Genomic DNA, 21,311 nt, shown 5'->3' with positions numbered 1-21,311 from the left:
CATGTGTGAATGCTGTCTGGAAGGTAAGAAACTGAGCTTATCTGCTCAGGCTAGGGTTGCCAGCCACCCCCAGAGCAGAGATTCCTCACCCCCACTTGCCAGTCTACTGCCAGCTGCAACCCCTTGTCACCACTCCTCTGGCCAGTGTGGGGAAGTATGGGGAGGCTGGCTGGAGAATGTGGTGAAGTGGCATGCAAGCACTTTGCAGGGCTTCTGATGCTGTCATCGCCAGTTCAAACTGGAAGCAATGGGGTCTTTAGGAATTGGCCCCAAATTTAGCATTTTCACAAGTCATAAAGAATCAGTCCCACTGAGAGCCTGTGGCTTCCAGGTTTGAACTGGCAGTGACATCACTGCAAACCCTGTGGAGTGCCTGATCCCTCTGCAGGCAAGGAGACCTACCACTCTTTGCCCACCCAGTACCCCCCATCCCCCTGGTTCCAAGGTAGGGGGGCTGGCAACTCTCATTCAGGCCCCAATCTGCATGGTGAGTGGTCACATGGGAACTTTAGTACTCATACGGAGCAATCCTAAACAGGTCTACTCAGAAGTAAGCCCCATTAAATGGGGCTTGCTCAGGAGTGTGTCCTTAGGGTTGCAGCCATACAGAGACAGGTAGTGTAGCAGTTAGCATACTCTGGAAGATTTAAGTCCAAAACCCCACTCTGCCATGGAAGTTCAGTGGGTAACCTTGGACCAGTCACTCTCCCTTAGCCTAATCTACCTCACAGGGTTGTTGTGAGGATAAAAACAGGGAAGGGAGAAATATTTGTCCTACTTAAAGAAAGGGAGGGATAAAAATGTACTAGAAAAATTCAGACCTGCATATAAGAAAATGGAAAAGCCCCGATACATATCCTGCTTACTGGTAGGCATATCAAAAACCAGTGGCATCTGTATTTTAGATAAGTTGATACTGTATGCCAGCTTTTCACCTTCCCTCCCTACAGTTTGTCAATGCTGTTCAAAAGCAATTTGCAATTATGAACAATAAAAAATACTTTCCCCAGGAGATTTATGAAGGCATTGTGAAACCCACTGTTTTCTTTACTCAAATAGTAGATAGGCACAGCAAACTTTTCCACCTCTTTGAAATTTTGCCAGTTCTATAAATGCAACCATTCCTTTAATAGTGCCAAGTGCATGTTGCCCTAGCTATTTTTGAGCATATGTGATTAGGAATTGTGACAGTATTGCGAATTGTGTGATCCAAAGAGCGTAAAAAGTTAATCACTTGCATAAATTATGATATTTGGGGCATAAAAGTGATAAAATATTGTAAAAATGTAGATTGTTGTAAAAGATTTGAAATATTACAAGGAAAGTAGTTATCATAAGAATATTTAATGTGTAAGCATAAAAGCAGACACGTCAAAACCATGGTGGATTTGAAACAGCCTCCACAATGTTCACTTCAATAACTTGGAAGTGGAAAAGCTAAAACACCTTTCAGTTCCTTTATATCATTTTGGAGGCAAGTTTAGCATTATAGTTTTCCAGTTACAATCCTAAATCAAAAATACACCCTAAGCCCATTTAACTTCAATTGACTTAACTGAGGTTAACTATACTTAGGATGACACTGTAAACAACTAAATCTAACCTTTTAAAGTTAGTTGTGAATTTTAACCAGTTAGAAGGTTGAAAGTGCTAATAAAACATAAGAGGGGCAGCTAAAGGGCTTTGAATTAGCCAAAGTTACTTTTAAAGGTAAAGGTAAAGTCCCCTGTGCAAGCACCGAGTCATTACTGACCCATGGGGGGATGTCGCATCACAATGTTTTCTTGGCAGACTTTTTACGGGGTGGTTTGCCATTGCCTTCCTCAGTCATCTACGCTTTACCCCCAGGAAACTGGGTACTTATTTTACCCACCTCGGAAGGTTGGAAGGCTGAGTCAACCTTGAGCCAGCTATTTGAACCTGGCCTCCGCCAGGATCGAACTCAGGTCATGAGCAGAGCTTGGGCTACAGTACTGCAGCTTACCACTCTGTGCCACAGGGCTCAAACTAAGTTACTTTTATGCATGTGAATTTCAGGCTTATTCAGAGAGGGGGATTTTGGCTGAAGCAGTCTTTGGCTCACCCAGATTTTGATATTGCTTGGTGATGTCTGAAGCCAATAACATAATACTACATTTTTTTTCTAGACTTATGATACTGGCTGAAGACCAATAAACTGAAGCTCAGTCCCTACAAGACTTGGGGTGGGGGGACAGCACTAGAGGATTGAGAGCCAAGCTACACAATATATATTTTTAACAAGTTAGGTCCAGGGTCCTGTGGTGCTCAGAATATACCACATACAGCTCTGAAGGTATGCAAATAATTCCCCACCAGAAGAGTTTTTAGCCAGAGCTAAAAAAATGCATGAAGACATAAAAACAACACTTAAAACATTTAAAACAATTGAAACATTGGGCACTGAGGGAATGCCAAACAAAGCAAAAAATTCTTCACCTACTGGTGGAAGATAGCAACACAACGGGACAGCTGAATCTCCTTAGGGAGAAAGTTCCAGAGTTTTGGTGCCATGACCAAGAAGGCCCTGTCCCAGTTTGTCACCCATCTAATTTCAAAGGGCAGGGGCACTCAAAGGGCTTCTGAACATAACTGCGGTAGTCAGGAGAGGTTCATAAAACAGGAGTCTTTCAGGTAAGTTGGTCCCTTTGGGCTTTGAAGGTCAACACCAGCACCTTGAATTGTGCCCCCAAACAAATTGGGAACCAGTATAGATGGGCCAAGACTGGAGCGATATGATCTCTGCAGCTCACTGTAGACAACACCCTGGCTGCAGAATTCAGTGCAACTGAAGTTTCTGAATGCTTGTGCTTGAGGCCTCAGGAGTGCCAAACCTGTAACGACACAGGACATAATAGTTCTCAGCTCACAGCACAATCCTATGAAGTGCTGCTCCAACTTAAACCAGTTCGGCTTAGATTAGAGTAACTCTGCATAGGCTTTCACTGCAAAGTGTTAAATATTTCAGAACGCCTCTGGAGCTGTTGATTTCATTTTCAGAGTTAGGTTCTATGTGTTTAAAGAGTAAGATTTTAAGCTCTAGATCAGAAAGGAAGAGCGTGCTATCAAGAGAAACATCGTTCAGTCAGCATATTGATTCTAAGGTACCACCAATTTTCAGGACATGGTAAATGTCCTTTGTTTTAGGATAACTCAGTTCACTGCACTTTACAGGTCAGTTACATTATTTTCTGAAAGTTCTCCCATTCTCTTTTTTTCAAAATTTTTGTCAACCCTACATGTCCTTTTAGTATATATCAGGGCTTTTTTTCAGGGGGAACGCAGGGGAACGGAGTTACGGAACCTCTTGAAAATGGTCACATGGCTGTTGGCCCCGCCCCCTGATCTCCAGACAGAGGCTCTGTCTGGAGATCGGGGGCGGGACCACCAGCCATGTGACCATTTTCTCTGAGGGCAACCCACTGAGTTCCACCACCTCTTTTCCCAGAAAAAAAGCCCTGGTATATATGATATAATCCACAGCATAGTCACACTTGGCTGAGAAGTAATACTAACACACGCAGCAATACTTTAATTGTCATCTCTAAAATAAAAGCCATTGTCTTCCGACAGGTTTAGACAAATCCTGCTTTTAGCTCTAAGGCTTTAGTGATTCTTGGCAGCAACATAAGTGTTGGAAGAACAGGCTAGACATATCTCATTACACAAACCACCACTACTACCCACTGCATTGCGGCCTCTAAATAACTATTTAAATATAGTAAAAAAATCAAAGGTTTCTAAAGTCTTCTCTACAAGGAAAATGCGACAAAAGAGACTCTGGTTATGATTGATATGTGGGAATATTTCAGATTTAGATTGTATGCTAAAACCAAAATTTTGATCTAATTTACTTCCATTCCTTGTTAGAGTTAATTAGAAAAACGATTACACTGAACTATGCGTAACATATTTCTCTATACAATGTTCAAGCATGTGGGGTTTTTAAAAGTTCTGTTCTTCTTAGCACATAAATTCTTACCATTTACTGGTGAAACCTGAATTGAAAAGAATGTCCAAGAACTGACAAAAAGCAATCTGATGCTCTGTTGTTGCTATTTTTTTCTGAAGACCCTACACCAGCAGGAAAGGGCTAAGGAAAAGCTAAGCGTTCGTTTTGCCCTAAGGAAGTCATACTTAACACTTGTACTCAGTACTACTGAATTCAGTGTGATTTATTTAAGTATGGATGTACATTTTGGAATCAATGCCGCTGATATGGAAGCATGTTCACACTATATTTACTCCAAAATATATCTTTCCTCTCCAGCTTTGAAAATGACAGCTCTGTAGGCTCACAGTGAAAGCCGGCTGCGAACAGCGCTGGTTGGCTTGTGCCTGTGCTGTCAAAAAGTTATTTGCCCATCTATTTTGTGATTTTTAATAATGTGGTCAACGAAAATTGAAATGAAAAAAGTATTTGTGGCACTTCTGAAAAAAGGGGTGCGCAGTATGACTAAAGCATGTACTGGTATTCATTTTGTTGATATGTGTGTCTGTCATTGCAGTTGTAAAGCTGAGAGAAAGTTTGGCTTGAATAAACATGGAGGGATCTTTTGCCTGTCCTTTTAAATGTCAAGCTTCAATGTAATCTGTGAATAAATCAAGAGGCTATAGGATTGTCAGTCAAATGCTGTTTTGCTTGCTAGGGCAGGTAGAGTTTGGGCAAAATTTGGTAGGTCAGGGATAGAGCTTGGAAGAATCTGTTGGGTCAAGAGACCCAGAACGGAGCCAAAATAGGGCCATACTAGATGTGATGGCATCATTGTGGCTGCCACAAGGATGCAGCCACCATTTTAAAGTCAATTAAAAATGCTTTGCGGGCCTATCCTGATTGGGCCCACAGCACAGTGTTCTCGTTCCTACTGCACCTTTTCAAGTGCTGAAACAGCTGTGTGTGTGTGGGGGGGGTGTCAACCATTTTGGCATTTCAGATGGTATAGCAGGGGAACAAGAGTGCCTCCTCTTGCCATGCTGCAGGCCTAATCAGGATTGAGCCCTTGCCGCATCTTTAAATGACTTTAAAATGATGGTGGCATCCTCATGGCAGCTATGAAGATGCCATCATGTCTAGCTTGGCCCATAGGAGCTAAATGTAATCAAAGTAGAGATAGGGATGAAAGCAAGCAGAATCTAGAATGTACTAACTTGTCAGATGATCATCGGACTGGCTATTTAGCAAAAACATGCTTCTTGAGCCAGTTCATCAGCTACTAGTTGATTGACAACTCTACCAGGTTACTGACAACGGAGTTGGGAACTATTCCAAACAAGCTGAAGAGAAGTATATAAGCAGGGGATTTGTGTGTGTATGTGTGTGTGTGTGGGGAGGGGGTTATTGGTCAGGGTTGCTTTTGGAATTTTGTTTCCTCAAATGAAATATTGAACTACAAGCCCTTTCAAGGCTCCTGTGCCCAGTAATTATTCTTCACATCCTTTCCAGCCTTCCTTCACCTTTCCATTACCTTAGTTACACCATGCCAGGTTCTGCATACCAAGATTTTGTAAACTAAAACAGGTTTGTGGCCCAACAAATATTTACTGTGCATCAATTTTGATACTGTTCTTATTAATACCTGGAACACATATTCCGGTAAGAACAAAAGTGTCAAGAAAAATTACCAATAATTGCATGGGCTACCATGCTGTGAGTTTTACACTCCACCTACGTAGCAGTAGTTGCTGGCTGTGTTTAGCAGAGTCACAATGTTATAGCTGAGGTCCATGCTAGAGATGGACATGAACCAAGAAAACAGCAGTTTGTTGCGGTTCATGGTTTGTAGCATTTCACAAACCAGCATGAAATTGCCCGGTTCGTGAACTGGTTCGTTTGGTTCATGAATATGTCACTTCGGGGCAGCAGAAGGTCTGCAGAAATCCCATCCCCCATTGTCTAGGAAACTGATTGATTGGCACCAGACTGTCTGCAGTGATGAACCAAAAAATGAACCAAACAAACCAGCCCCCAAATCATAGTGGTTCATCATGGTTTGTCAGAAATGCCCTCCAATGAACCGCTGGTTCGCGAACCAAAAAAAGGCCCAATTTGTGACAAACTTTGGCTAATATTTTGGTTCGTGCCCACCTCTCCATGCATTAAATAACTGTAAACAATACACACAAGAACCCCTTGTCAAACAGAGGCCATTTTAAGCAACACCCATTCCTCCAGGTGGATGAGCTAATAAGAGGGTGGGGGAGTAGGACCACGGCTTCCAATATCTCATTAAAAAGAAGTTGGCACCCCTGTTCTCCTGAACTGTGTTTATATAAATATTAGCAGAATAAGGTCTGATACCTTGCTAGGTGTACCAGGTTATCATAACAGAAAAAGATGACTTCCTTTCTAGAAAGCAGGTGGAAGAATACTCTGGAGTCCTTTCTGGGTATCACCAAACATCTGTCTCTCTGTTTACTTGATCATTCCATCTACCTATCCATCTTTTCTTTTAGCAACAAAGAAGCCTGCATGGCAACTCACACTTAATAAAAAAAATAGAATGAACATAAAGTTAATATCTTAAAAACTGCCAACCCCCGCAAACGACCATGTTGAAAATACACGGTCCTCCTGCCCTTCAAACATAAATAAAAAATACTGAGCCTCTTTGGGCAGAAAGCTCCACTTTGAGGTTATATCCCCATATCCCCTCCTTTTAAGGGAAAAAAAGTTGGGGATAAACTTTTATACATAAAGACAGTCTGAAAAGAACAGGCTTGTTTCGTTTTCTTAAATAACGCCACAGGAAAATGGTATTGCAGCCTCAGACATTTATGGGATTCGCAGAAAGGAAAGGGAAACACAGAGTCCTAGTCTTCTCTTCAGGCCTTTTTAACGAGGAGGGCAGATTCATTGCATGGTCTTCTCTTGGCAGTGAACGATAGGTTATGTCAGTTCCAACGGCCAGAAGCAGTCCATTTGGCAAGCTTCTGCAATGCCTTTTCCAGTAACCTCTCCAACCAATGGTGGAGCTGGTCCGAGCTGGAGCAACCCGGTCTTATCCAGTTACTGCTAAAGCAGCCTGTCACAGCATGTGTCCCACTGCTGCTTAGGAGAAGGAGGGGCCCGCTGCATCAAATCCCACCCCTTTCCTCTGCCTCTATTCACTAGATGTCCTCAGAGGTTTCAGAACGGAATTTAATCTGGGCTGCCTTTCTAAGAGAGCATGTTTCTGAGCTACTGTACCTGTTAACCCCTGCTATTGCTGAAAGAACAGACTATGCGATAGATCCAGCCAGCTATTTCACTCAGATTTACTTAATTCTTCTAGAGGAGTTAGCCGTGTTAGTCTGTAGTAGCAAAATTAAAAAGAGTCCAGTAGCACCTTTAAGACTAACCAATTTTATTGTAGCATAAGCTTTCGAGAATCAAGTTCTCTTCGTCAGATGCATAGTACAGAAACTGTACTAATTCTTCTGTGACTTTTATCACTGTAGGTCCCATGTTCTCTAGCATATCTCCTTTGTGTGATCAAAGGGGTCCCCTCCTTTTTTTCACCAGAGGAAAGGCAGGTGAGGTGCTACCCCATGCTCTCCCTCCCTTTTCCTTAAAGCCAACTGGCAACATCAATTCTGTCCCAAATAGGTAAAAAGTAAAGGTAGTCCCCTGTGCAAGCACCAAGTCATTACTGACCCATGGGGGGGACATCACATTACGACGTTTTAAGCGAGCATTATTAGAAGAATCATAGTGATGCTTTCTTGTTGCATTGAACCATTTCCTTGTCTTTCACTACGTGGCTGTAGATCCTCTTCTTCAAATTTCCCTCAATGTGCTTGTGGTTTTCGCTTTCCAGAATAACATTTTCACCCAGATTTAAGATTACTGGAACATCTTTGATCTACAAAAAAAAAATTGCAAAGCAGATGCAAAAACCTCATTGGCACAATTCTAGGTCAACAACTCACACATTTACCAAAAGCATCTGTTAATCTTAAGAGAACATCACCCAGCCATGATGCCTGTGCATGTGCTATGCATATCAGGGTCAGTACAGTAGACTGCATCTCCCAGTTATTAACTTTTAAACCTTTAAAACAGGATGCCGTAAACATGATAAGCTGAGGAAGGAGTAATTCATCCTTTCCTGGGACAAACTTGACCAGTCGAAATTGCTCCATAAATAACAATGTTATTAGTTGGGTTTCCCACATACGTATGGAAAGATAGATGCAGACCCCACAGATCTTTACAATTTATATACTCCCCCTTTATAGGGCTAATTGCATCTGGATGGGGAATGGTTTAGAGAGAAGAAAGGGCACAGCAGTAAAAAATTAAATACCTCTTCCCCCATCATTGCTATGCTGATCAAATTTGAAGGCCACGGAGGCAAAGTACAAAGAACCAAAAAAAAAAAAGATAAAATTCCAGTCACAGATTTCCCATTTCATGTCCAGTGTTGGGTCTGAGAGCGAAGGGAAGCCTAAGGAATTGTGTCTGGAGAATATCCTTCACTCACACTACATTTTGGAGTCATAATGCAGCTAGACATCTGAGGGAAACACAGGGTTCTCAGCCGCATATTTCACCATAGTGCTAAAGGAGAAATAAGGGGGATAGAAAGGATAGACTAAAACTGTGTGTTAAAGCCTCCATTTCTTTTCTGATTTCTTTCCTGAAAATACCCCTCAAGACAGATTTAATAGATTTTCCTTCATCCAGGGTCCAAACAATAAAGGCAAAATAGCAATAATTTTCTGGGGAGAATCAGCAGCATTGGGAGGGTTCCCACTGTTTTGGCCAGCATGGGACTGGAAACATATTTTCCTGGAAGAACATCACTCTGTCTATAGATGCTGGAACAAAAACTACAAATGTCTTAAAATGACCAACAGGTCTGCCATTCGTTCGTTGTATACTGTGATGTGTCACATTAAAAAAAACCAACTTATTCCTATCTTGTAACAAAATATGTCTATGCTAGAAAAAAAATTCCTCATTTCCACCTTGTTAAAAATATCATATATGTACTGAAGGAAATTTACCTCAGTTTACAACCACTGCTGTAGGTCAAGAGGTGTGATAACATTGGAATGATTATTTCACCACTCTTTACCACAGCCCAGATGTTCATTTTACAAAACAGAGAATATTTTTTCAGTGAAAGGCTGACCAAGGTAGTCAGGTTTGAACCACCTTTTTTTTGAACCATACAGACATTGACTAGCAACAGGTGACAAATCTGTACTGAATTCCCACAGAGTTTCAGAGCATGCTTTAGAAAGGCCACATCAACAGTTATGCACCATCTGAAATGGAGCCACTGCTGAGGTAAAGTTCTTTAGGAACTTTAGGACAATACATCTTTAGGAACTGCTGCTATAGAGAGTTTAGTCACATTTTTTGTTCCCTTGAAACATCTTGCAGTTCAGACAATCCCTTCACTCTCAGTTTTTCCTGTGATGTATAGTTCTAGTTCCTTATACAGAACCAGGGGCATTTGTGATCAAGATCTTACATGGTTGATTTTTCATTTCTTTAAATGAACGGCCCGCTCCACAAGGCTGCTTTGAAGATCCAGAAAGTGGCATTGGGGGGAGGGAATTTTTAACTTTTTCCTTTTACTCTGTTTCTGCTGTCTAAATCTTGTCCCCCCACACCCAATCAATTCGCTCCATGGCGTAAAAACTGCAGGAACAGATATACATGGTTAACCAGCCCCTGTGATCTTCCTTCCCATGCACACTTCCACTCTGAAAAGTTATTCTAAGGAACCCAGGGTTCTCTTTTTCTCACAGCAACCTAGTGAGGTAGGATAGGCTGACAGTGACTGGCCCAAAATCACACAGTGAGTTTTATGGCATGAGCCATAATAATCCCTACCCTGCTGTGACTCAGACCTAAGTTTGTCTCTGGATAATAGTTGACATAGCTCGATACATGAAATGCCTCAGGAATATTATTCTTTGTAGTTTTAGATAAGACTTTTCCACTCTGTTTGGGTACCCTTTAAAAGTTGCAAGTCTAGGATTCTGTTAACTAAAATATGACTTTTATTATTATTTTCCAGTAATAGAATAAGTCTTACTGCTTTTCATATGCTGTGATATCCCAGTCTCCTGATTCGTCTGCCAGTCAGCCATCCAGCCAGTCAGAAACCCTCCCTCAGTTCCTCCCCATTTGGATTCTTCTCGATTGCAACATCTCTCCCCCACCCCTCCAAGTTCTGGCATAGGATATCTGTGACTCTTGCCAGCTTCCAATGGCTTTCCCGCTTCAGTAAACAGTAATTCATAATAGCTGACAGCAGTGAAAGGGCAAAATGCTTCTCCTTTCTTCTCTTCTTTTAATTTTTTTTTTCTTAATGCAACTTATTTTGAAGTGTATAAAATTTTAAACATTTATTATAAGGCTTTAAAAAGTGTTGAGGTTTTCCACAATACGATGGGTGAGCCAGGTGTTCGAATGTCAGCCTTAAAGGAAATGGAAGGAAGGAAAGGGGGAAACAACGCCTGCGTCCTCCATTCAAAATCCTTAGGAAATAGCTGCAGTTTTTGAACGTGTCCCTCTAGCTGTCCTTTCAATATCAGTCTGAAGTGGTAAAAAGTAGGTGGTGATATTTACCTACCTTCAGGCCATGTAGCTTAACCCATTTCCACACATTAAGTCTCTGGAAAAGGAAAAGGACATTTTTCACCTGGCCAAGTGGCCACCCTTCTAGAAAAAGATGTCAAATTTGTTTTCATTCAGAAAAATAATCTGGCGCCAATTCTGTCATCTTTTACGCATTGTGAAATATACCTTTATTTCCCCAAACATTTGTTAAGCTACTTTCCCTGACTTATTTCTTGCTTTTCTGACTTTTCTTGCTGGTTTTAAATTGAAGTATTTCCCTCTGCTGGCTTTCCAGGTAGTGTTGTGACTTTTGTGTGCCATTTCTGCTTCTTTTTCATTGCAGCTTTTAATGGTCTCATTGACATTCTCGTTGATTTTTATGCTTCTGTGTTTTTGTTCTATTTGTTTTAACAGAGGTGTAAGTTGTGCTGATGTGTTTTGTTTATTAATAATTAACTCTTACATAAGTAAATAAAGGGGATTCTGATGCAGGGAAATCACTAAATATGGAAAGTCATGACAATCAAACCTCTGCTATAGTGGCTTCCTTTTTAGCCACGGTGATAAAGAAACAAAATCTTCAGGAGTTTAGATAGTTTAAAGTGATAATGACGAGTTATGTCTGTGTGAATTGGGTATGTTCAAGTGTACAGTTCATATTTTGTTGGTGTTTGTATGGCTTATGGCTTCGGCCGGAAAAGCAATAAACATATTATTATTATTATTATTTGAAAGTCACAGTCTTAAATATTATTAGGGTCATGTACCACCTTAAAGACCAACTAGATTTAAGGTGCTACTGGACCCAAACCTTGATCTTCTACTGCAGACCAACACGGCTGCCCACCTGCATCTTAAACATAAAGAAGATGGGGGAGAAATAAGACTGAAGCAAACTAGAAGGGTGTTGCTGCCCTCTGCTGAGTTGGAATTGCATCAGAACTAGTTCACTATATATATCATGAGCTGTTTATGGCTGTTAAGAAACAAAGATTTTCTTTCAGCTGAGGTAGAGGTGATGGATTGTGGCTTGGATATTGGAATGTCAAAGTCTTGCTATCAAGAAAATTAAACTAGCAGTACTCACAAGTTCAAAAAGTTTAATATAAGGTTTCACAAGGGAGGACCTAAAATCTCTTGTGGTTCTCTAAGGCTACAAAATCTCAGTGGATTCAGTTAATTATATCAAGCTCTGGCAGATATGTGTATTTATATCTATGTTGGTGGGAAGAGTAATGGATGAGCTTTCTTATCCCTCCACTCCAATCTCAGCGGCTTTTTTATCACTGGAAGGTGGGGACAGAATGGGAATTGGTTGCTTAGTAGACATTTGGTAAAAATACTAAGAGCTTTTCAGGTGTTATGATTGTGCATACTAGGAATTAACCAACCACACAAACTAGGAGTATTTGTGTTACCTGTAATCCTCCTAATATGCATGAATACCATTTCATCTGAAATAGGCACTGCATGTATTTCCTGCTTCAGGACCAGTTACAAAGCAGAAAATATGGCTGATTCCGCACAAGTTGGATAATGCACTTTCAATGCACTTCATCAATCATTTGAGGTGGATTTTTTGTTCCACACAAAAAAAAAATCCATTCCAAATGATCTAGAAAGAGGATTGGAAGTGCCTTATCCAACGTGTGTGGAATCACTCTATGTCAGGCATCCATTTCAGACCACATGGGGTGACTGCATGTATAAGGAAGACAAGCCATTTCCACACACGTTGAATAATGCACTTTCAATGCACTTTAGCAATCCTTTGGAAGTGGATTTTTTGTTCCACACATGGAAAAGCAGTTCCAAATGTTCACTAAATAGTATTGAAAGTGGATTATCCAACGTGTGTGGAAGCAGCCTGTGGCTAACAGGCACTTCCAGGACATGTGTTTGGATACCTCCAGACATAATGTCTGAAATGGTTTAGTGTATGTGATGCAAGACATTCTTTTTGGTACCCCGATTAGATCAATTATGTATCAGGACTGGGAACTGTTTCATATGTTACATCTTTCAACAAAGATATAATCTTGGTGTATAAAAAGGGCATACTGTCAGGTACAAAGCGCCATTCTGCATGCCTTGATTTTGCTACTAGTACACATTCTGGGCAGATGAAATGAAGACTGAGCCAACCCATGTTTCACACCACTGAAAATATTATGAAAACCTATAATGTAAAGCACACTAGCATTAGAGCACATTGACACAACAGAGCACATTGACAGAAAGTGGGTTTGCCAGCCGTATTAGAATGATGTCTTTATTAGAACCAACAAGGGGTGAAAGTAAGCCAGTAAAAGCCAGTACAGCACCAGGAAGAACGTGTCCAAAGTGGAACATCCCATCTTCTGCTTGATCCCCTTGTGAGAGACTGTAACTGTGTGGTATTCATGAATATCACAGGTAATGAAACTGCATTTTTGTTGCACAGCATTCCTCAGTGTGCGTTAAAAAGGGAAGGGAGTAGTGGAAGAGAACAGAAAAATCTATTGCTTGTAAAGGCATGGTAGGAACACATCTGCAGGATGCAACCATTTCAAGACGGGAAATTGGGAAACTTTGGAAAGTAAATTCTGAAGGCTATTGGAGTGAAATCATCCTCAGCAGCCAGGATTGGCTACAACTCTCAAGGGATTTTTTTTTAAATCACATATTTTTCAAACACAGGAAACTCCTTCAAACAGAAAAGATTGAATGAAAATGTGCATACTTTTCAATATGTAAAAATGTGCATAATTTCTTATTGCAATATGAGAAGTGGCTAAGAAGGCTGCTCTGTTATGGGAATCTCACTGATTTCATACTTTATCATTAAGAATAGGATGCCAATTCTGCCTCCTACTGGGTAAAACAAATCCTGTGTCTTCTGGGGGATGCACAAGCTACTCTGCCACAGTGGACGAGTTATCAGTAGCTAACAAGTTATCTGTAGGAGACCCCTGTTACTTAGGCATGCCAGGTTGGCCTTCAGCCCCTGTACTGACTGCTGCTTGATAGGATGGTGGTGGGAAAATGGGCAGGCTGTAACATCATGAGATACTCTATACTTTTTACCATAGAGTTTTGTGGGAATGCTAGTGTCCCCTAAGACACAGTGACATCACTTCCAGTTATGTCACCAGCCTGGAACTGGTGTTGTATCTTTCCAGGACACTGTTTATATAAGTCCTGCCCTATCAATCTCCCAGGGGTTGCTGGATTTTGGCCAGCAACCCTACCTGTCCAAAACATTTATTCATTATATTTCTGTCCTGCTTTTCAGCCAAAATTGGCTCATGGAAATTAAAAACCTGTGCCAAGGGCAATTAAAATTTACTACAAATGTTCCTTAGGAAGGAGATTCCTAGTTGAACGGGATCCAAATGAATGGACTTTTGGCTGCTTTCTGCCCTCCCTCTGATGGCCCCACTAGAAGCAGTTAGAAATTGGAAGGAAGGAGGGTCTCATTGGGATATGTATACAGGCAGAGGAGTTTGTTCACTAATTACAGGCATCTTTCTACATATAACTGCTATAAATAATAATCAGCTGCACATTTTTGCAGCTGTTTTTATGAGAACTGAACTGAAAATAGTCTAGCATGGGCAATGCAAGTATTTGATTGCTTAGCACTTTTTCAAGCACTTTGGTAAATATATACACTTGTTCATACACAGCAAGGGAGAAAGAGAGAGGTTAAATAGAAGATGAAAATATATATTATGAATATTTAAAAACCTATGGACGACGGGCCCACTCTGTATTTAGTAACTGATTATGCCATTTAGAACATTCTAACATAAACGGGTCTAGTAGGTAAGCCAAGATCAATATTCCACTCTCTAAAGTTTCTTACTTGAACGTGCGGTAAATCAATGAATATTTTAATGTGTTGCTCTTGAGGGATGCCTCATATAAATTACACAAGCCTTGTGGGAAGGCTATACAATTTATGCCTTTGTGGGTTATATTCAACTCTATCTGCAGTTTTAAAACATGTGGTTGAATTACAAATAACCACCTCGACAAATACACTTCTGCCTCTATGCAATTGCACTGGGTTATAATCATTAAGGACTCAGGAGAAATACTTGATTATTTCTTCTCTTTAAATAGAGTTACATATACAAACAGCAGTTTGTTTAGAAAGGCTGTATGGAATAGACAACTGGACCACTGCTGCATTTTAATCACGTGTTCATTTCCATTAAGAGCTTTGTGGTACACACATGAGGCTGCCTTATACGCAGTCAAACCATTGGTCTGTCAAGGTCAATATTGTAGAGTCAGACTGGCAGAGGCTCTCCAGGTTCTCAGGAAGAGGTTTTTCACATCACCTGCCTCCTGACCTGGAGATGCCAGGGCAGGGATTGAACCTAGGACCTTCTGTATGTCAAGTAGAAGCTCTATCACTGAGCCACGGCCTCTCGGAGTTTCAGAGAAACATCTAGACCTTTCTGTTGATTTGTGAGTAGGAGAGGACACATGGAAAAGGCATGAGCTCTGGTCAATACCAGGTGGGCCACCCTGAGTGGGAAAGCAGTCAGCAGGTAACAGTCTGAAGACTCTATAGTGGTTAGAGTACTGGACGATGATCTGGGACACCAGGTTTGCATCCCTCCTCTGCCATGAAAGCCTTCTCGGTGACCTTGGGCTAGTCTCATACTAGGGATGCCAGGCCCCCTCAACCTCCTGGCGGGGGAATGGGGACCTGGCACTTACCTGTTTTGGTGGGGGGTGCGTAAGCATGATGACATCACTTCTGGGAAGTGACGTCATCATGCAGCCCATTGGCATGCACCCACACTCTGCAGGGGTCCAAAACGTGCCCTTTTTGGCCCAGATCGAGCTCATTTTGGGCCCATTTTGGTGTGGATTGGGCCCGTTTTGAGCCGCTGTGGAGCGCAGGAGTGCTCCTGCGCTCCACAGTGGCCCAAAATGGGCCCGATCCAGGCAAAAATGGGCGTGTTTCAGGCCGCTGTGGAGTGCAGGAATGCTCCCCTGCTCTTCAGTGGCTCAAAACAGGCCTGATCCATGCCAAAACAGGCCCAAAATGAGCCCGATTTGGGCCAAAACAGGCGCGTTTTGGGCCTCATGCGGAGGGCAGGAGCAGTCCCGTGCTCTGCAGCAGCCTCGATTTGAGCCAAAATGGGCCCGATCCAGGTGGCAGCAGTGCATGGGAGCTTGCAGTGCCACAGGGGAACACACACAGAAGGCGTGCTTCCCCCTGCTGGCCAGGTAAGCAGAGGCAGGGTGTGGGGGATGGGGATCCTCTGCCCTCAGCAGGGGTCTGGCATTCCTATCTCATACTCTCAGCTTAACCTACCTCACAAAGTTGTTGTAAGGGTCAAATGGAGGAGAGGAGAACGATGAAAGCCACTTTGGGTCCCTGTTCAGAAGAAAGGCAGGTATAATGGAGTAAATAAATATAAATAAATAAATATGAGAGGAAATGGTCTTCAGCGATATGGGCCTTTCACTGCATACATTACACTCTAATCTGCATACAGACACTGTAAACTTCAGTGACGGCTGATACTTGCTCCATTAAGTAATGTATATTAGTTTTCATTTGCTGGGGCTCAGGAACTGAACATCTTTATTCAAACAGGGGCTTAGAGAAGGGTAGGTATGATGTGGGAAGGGCACAGTTCTATATTCCCGATACAGATTGTGGTTATGGATTATGCATGCAAAGATAGTTTTGTCTGAAAGGATAAAAAATGTCTCTTCAGTACAGGATGATGCAGAAATTCCAAAAGAATGAGTGTGGGGAAAGGTCTTCATTATTTTTCTTCTTGAAACGTCTGCAATCTCACACATTTTAATATCAAGTCTTTTTTTCCCCCCTAGACAAATCATTGATTGCACAGCCCGTTTTTGTATTCAGGACGAAAGACCGACCTTGCAAGGTATGGCACCCAAACTTCCTCTTGTGGCTCCAATCATAAAGCAATTTAAAAATTAGAGTTATAAAATTCTTCCACAAGAACCAAAATCTTCTCTGAAATTACTGAAAGTGTTCTTCAGTTTACGGTTGGAAGTTCCAATCCCTAACTATCTTAGGCAGTATAAAAACAGGAATAATATGGGCGGGGGGGGGATCCACTGAATTAGGATGGCTTGATTATAATTGCAGAGGAGGGACTTCGCATCTTGTGTTCTGCTATGAAATTAAAAATATGGGTACTGTTCTCCATTGTTCTCCTGGAATTTAGTCAGTAACAAAGAACCCCTTAATTGCCACCTGGAAACTTTCAACTTTTGATTAACAATTACTTCTTTTTGTCCAGAGGCCTGCAGAAGACTATGAATGCAAGGCTGAAAATGGTAATCATTTGTTTTGTTAAGTTTTTTTTTTACACGTACTTGTTATAGAGGCTGTGGTGTCATTTAATAAGTGGGTGGATTCACCTGTGTTACAGTCCCTGAGTCCCTCATGTAGGCACTCTGGACTCACCCACCTGGGACAGGGGCTGTTTCCCCATAGTCTAAAAATACGATACTCATGGAAGGCTGCCGGATTCCTTGCACAATTTTTGACACCATCTGTTTACAAAATGGAGGCAGGCAACCACGAAAGTGCCATTTAGACTGTGGGGAAACAGCCAGGGATTCCCATACAAAGAAAGATCCCTGTGAGGTCCTGTCTCTCTCCTCTGGTCTGGTAAACCTGAAAGGCAGTTGTTGAGTGGGCTGTGGACTGTCTTTGGAAACAAACTCTTGCAAACTCCTATTCTTTTATATACACAGATATGAATGTGTGTGTGGCTCCTTCCTCACTGGCACCCCCACCTGACTGTCTGCCCCAGGCAGGCGTCCTCCACCCTCAGATGGGCAGGGAAGGGGGTTGCACCATCTTGTTCCTTCTCCTGCCCTGGGAGTAACAGCACACTCCTGCTGCCTCTCCCTGCAATTTCTCCTCGGCCTTCACAGGAACCTGATTTTAAAGGATCTCCTTTGCCCCACCTCCCTGGATCTTCTCCCAGTCCTCACCCAGCCTCCCTGAGTGGCCCTTCTCCCAGCCTATCTGATGGGAGGCCTGGGTAGGCTCGACAGTCTCCTGGCCCCACCCACTCCAGCCCAGCCCAGCCCAGGGCGGGGTGGTCTGTTGTCTGCTTGGCTTGCCCCTGCTGCTTCTGGAGCCTTTCCATTGATTCCCTTGGCAGCTTGCGGCCTGTACCTGCCTGGCTCGTGCTGCTGGCAATCTCCTGTGGGCCTGGTTGAGGTTGAGCTGCCTGGGCAGCTGCCCGAGAAGGCTGGCTACAGGTTCTTCCCCAGGGTTATGCCTGGGCATCGGCTGTTGCTGTCCTAATAGTGAAGGTGGCCTGGGGCTCTGTAGAGGCACCTGCAGCTAAGGTACTGACAGAAGTGGAGCTGCAAGACCCGAAGACTGCTGCTGCAGGGCTGGGGGTGGGGGGTGGACAGGAGGACGGCATCGCTGGACAGTATGTATGCATTTTATTTTCAAATTCAGCAAACTCTATAAAGCAGCAGTGTTATGCATACATCCAAGTAATTTACAACAGTTAAAACTCATGATTCCTATCGGTTAATATGAAAGCAAGAACACATTTCTTGTTATTCCAAGGATTAATTAATATAGAATGGTCAGCTTCATTAAATACGTTTCATAAGGTTGCCAAGTCCAGGTTGGGAAATTCCTGGAGATTTTAGGGGTTTGGGGAAGGGAGGGACCTCAGCTGGGTATAATGCCATAGAGTAGACCCCCCCCCCCAAAGCAGCCATTTTTTTTAGGTGAACTCTGTCACCTGGAGATCAGTGGTAATTCTGGGAGATCTCCAGGCCCCACTCGGAGGCTGGGAACCCTATTCATTATTTTCTGATTATCGGAATGGTGTCTCATCTTCCCATTCTTGTTTCCCTTCTAACACCAAGACCAAATCCTCCATAAAGAAGCAGTTCTTTTTTGCCCAGAACCCATCCAATGGACATACCACTACAAGTTTTTAAGAGTGCCAGTGGGATTAACCATGTCACAAGGCTGTAACCCATGGCGCAGAGTGGTAAGGTGCAGTACTGCAGCCCAAGCTTTGCTCACGACCTGAGTTTGATCCCGGTGGAAGCCGGGTTCAGGTAACCGGTTCAAGGTTGACTCAGCCTTCTATCCTTCCGAGGTTGGTAAAATAAGTTCTCCGTTTCCTGGGGGTAACGTGTAGATGACTGGTGAAGGCAATGGCAAACCACCCCATAAAAAGTCTGCCAAGAAAACATTGTGATGTGATGTCCCCCCATGGGTCAGTAATGACTCAGTGCTTGTACAGGGGACTACCTTTACCCTAAGGCCGTAACCACATCTCGTCCCTGCTCCCCAGCAGCTACAATAACTTCCATGCCAGTCTGGCAAACAGTGACCTAAATCTCTGTCCAAGATGGGTCCTAGGACAACCTTTTTTGGGGGGGGGGGAGGGAATCCCTTGATTAATCCTGACCATCGTAAGACAACTAAAAAACAAGAATAAATTAGTTGAGTTTGTGCAAAGAGCCTAATGACATGCTATGATTTTCTCCCTTACAGTTTTCATTGATTGTTCCAGAAAACGTACGAGAGCTTCATCTTTTTCTTTTCAAACATCCCACTCCCCATCTTACAGAGGTATGACCTTGTACTTTTATCCCTTTGCATTGCTGTGTGTCAGTGTCAATCTCATTCTGATCACAACTGGGTTAGAAAAGCTGGTATTCCCTGGGCTCGGAATTGAATGCTGAACTATTTGATCACCACGTGGTCACATATGAAGCTGCCCTATGCCGATGCAGACCATTGGTCCATCAAGGTCAATATTATCTACTGGCAGCAGTTCTCTGGGGTCTTTTTAACAGGAGATGCTGAGGACTGAACCTGGGACCTTCTGCATGCAAAGAAGAGGCTCTTCCATTCAGCCACAGCCCCTCCCCACAAATTTATTTTATTTTTATTAGGTTGCCTCGTGAGAGGCAAGATTTAAAATGTTTTAAACAAATAAATTCCCATTAATGATAAAAGAATTTAAGCATACCCTCCAGGTGGATGATGTATTTCCCTGTGTTAGTAATTGCAGAATTACAAATTACTAGTTAGCTAATATCTGGTGTGTATTGCATTCGAGCAAACATACAGGTATCATTATGTTTGCATGCTGATATAATTAAACTTACTAAATTTGAAAAGGGCAAGGTGCTCTTGGGAAAAAATATGACTTGCTTTCTTTATTTTCAGAAACAGTACTCTCTCAGAAACGAATGCGATCATCTTCGTTTACCACCCTTCCAACATTCCCACCATCCCAACCAGGTAAATTAAAAATTGAATAGATCGTGCATACTCCGCGAAGTGGCATGGTAGAGGGTGTATGAATGATCACTTTTACAGCAGAACTGTTATTGTTAAGTTTTGCTGTATGTATTCTGTCTTGGTTCTATATGCAATAACAACTGCTCATATTGTCTGTGACACTGGAAGAAAAATTCCACCCCAAGTGAAAACAAGAGTGGTTAGAGACATTAAAAGATACATTTTGTACAATCAAATTGAAGGCTGATATAAAAAGAAAGCCTTTTTTAAAATATTGCTGTTTGGAGACAATGGTGAGTCAGATGGATAAATAAATTTGGTTTGCATGAAATATTTAAAGGTAGTGATTAAGATAATTATTTTGCTTATGAATTGTCGAAGGCTTTCACGGCCGGAGAACGATGGTTGTTGTGGGTTTTCCGGGCTGTATTGCCGTGGTCTTGGCATTGTAGTTCCTGACGTTTCGCCAGCAGCTGTGGCTGGCATCTTCAGAGGTGTAGCACCAAAAGACAGAGATCTCTGAGAGATCTCTGTCTTTTGGTGCTACACCTCTGAAGATGCCAGCCACAGCTGCTGGCGAAACGTCAGGAACTACAATGCCAAGACCACGGCAATACAGCCCGGAAAACCCACAACCATTATTTTGCTTATCTCACTGAATTGTGAGTAAAAATACTATATTTATAGTGTGCTTACCTCACTGAATTTTTTGAGTGCAAAATAAAAAAATAACAAGATTTAAAAATTAGGCAGTGGACCTGCACAGCAGGATTATTTGCTTTTGAGAGTTTTGCCTCATTGGAATGGCTTTCTTCTCCAAAAGGGCTCCATGCAGGTTAGAACACACAAATAAATCAAAAAGAATAGAAAATTAGAACCAGCACAAACCATAAATACACAATTGGAGCAAGTAAAATAGCTCAGCCTCACATTACTTTCAGAATGATAACAGCATGGAGGCCTTCCCTAAATGTCAGATAGAGAATAATGGAACCTGAATAATTACAGAATCCATCTCCATAAACCCATACCTGAATCCTGAAACACTATTGGGGAACCCAAATAAATACCTCTGAATTTACGCCCTTCCCAAAATCCAAATCTAAAAGATTCTGTTTTTTTTTTTAAAAAAGTGCACATCCCTACTGACCTTGATAGACCTATGGGTCTGACTTGGTATAGGGCAGTTTCATGTGGTAGTGTAAGTAGGTCTTGAGCAGCAGAGCAGATTTGACTCTCAAGAATACATTGGCCAGGGGAGGAAGTTTTGACTGGTATTATGAGACCTCTAAGAACATCAAACAATAGGCTTAAATCAGCTTTTCTTTAATTTATCTGTAATAAGGATGTAATACCTATGCTGTTAAGAAAGTACATCCTCCATGAAGATAGTGTTAACCATGTTGGTCTGCAGTATCAGGATTTGAGTCCAGTGAGACCAACAAGATT

The 21,311-nt window shown here is 42.2% G+C and overlaps 1 protein-coding gene across 2 annotated transcripts in view; it reads left to right on the top strand.

Moving 5' to 3' along the window:
- The window catches only part of RANBP3L (RAN binding protein 3 like), a 64,768-nt gene that overhangs the window by 4,296 nt on the left and 39,161 nt on the right, over positions 1–21,311 (top strand). For both annotated transcript variants that reach the window (XM_054987249.1, XM_054987248.1), the window contains exons 2-5: positions 16,421–16,479; positions 16,861–16,897; positions 19,107–19,184; positions 19,788–19,862. In XM_054987249.1, coding sequence (XP_054843224.1) covers positions 16,421–16,479; positions 16,861–16,897; positions 19,107–19,184; positions 19,788–19,862 — 249 coding nt within the window. The remainder of the gene's footprint in view (positions 1–16,420; positions 16,480–16,860; positions 16,898–19,106; positions 19,185–19,787; positions 19,863–21,311) is intronic.

Source organism: Eublepharis macularius, chromosome 8 (genome assembly GCF_028583425.1).
Source record: "Eublepharis macularius isolate TG4126 chromosome 8, MPM_Emac_v1.0, whole genome shotgun sequence".
Taxonomy (NCBI): Eukaryota; Metazoa; Chordata; class Lepidosauria; order Squamata; family Eublepharidae; genus Eublepharis; species Eublepharis macularius.
Note: the sequence above shows the minus strand (reverse complement) of the source record. Positions and strands in the feature narration are given on the sequence as shown.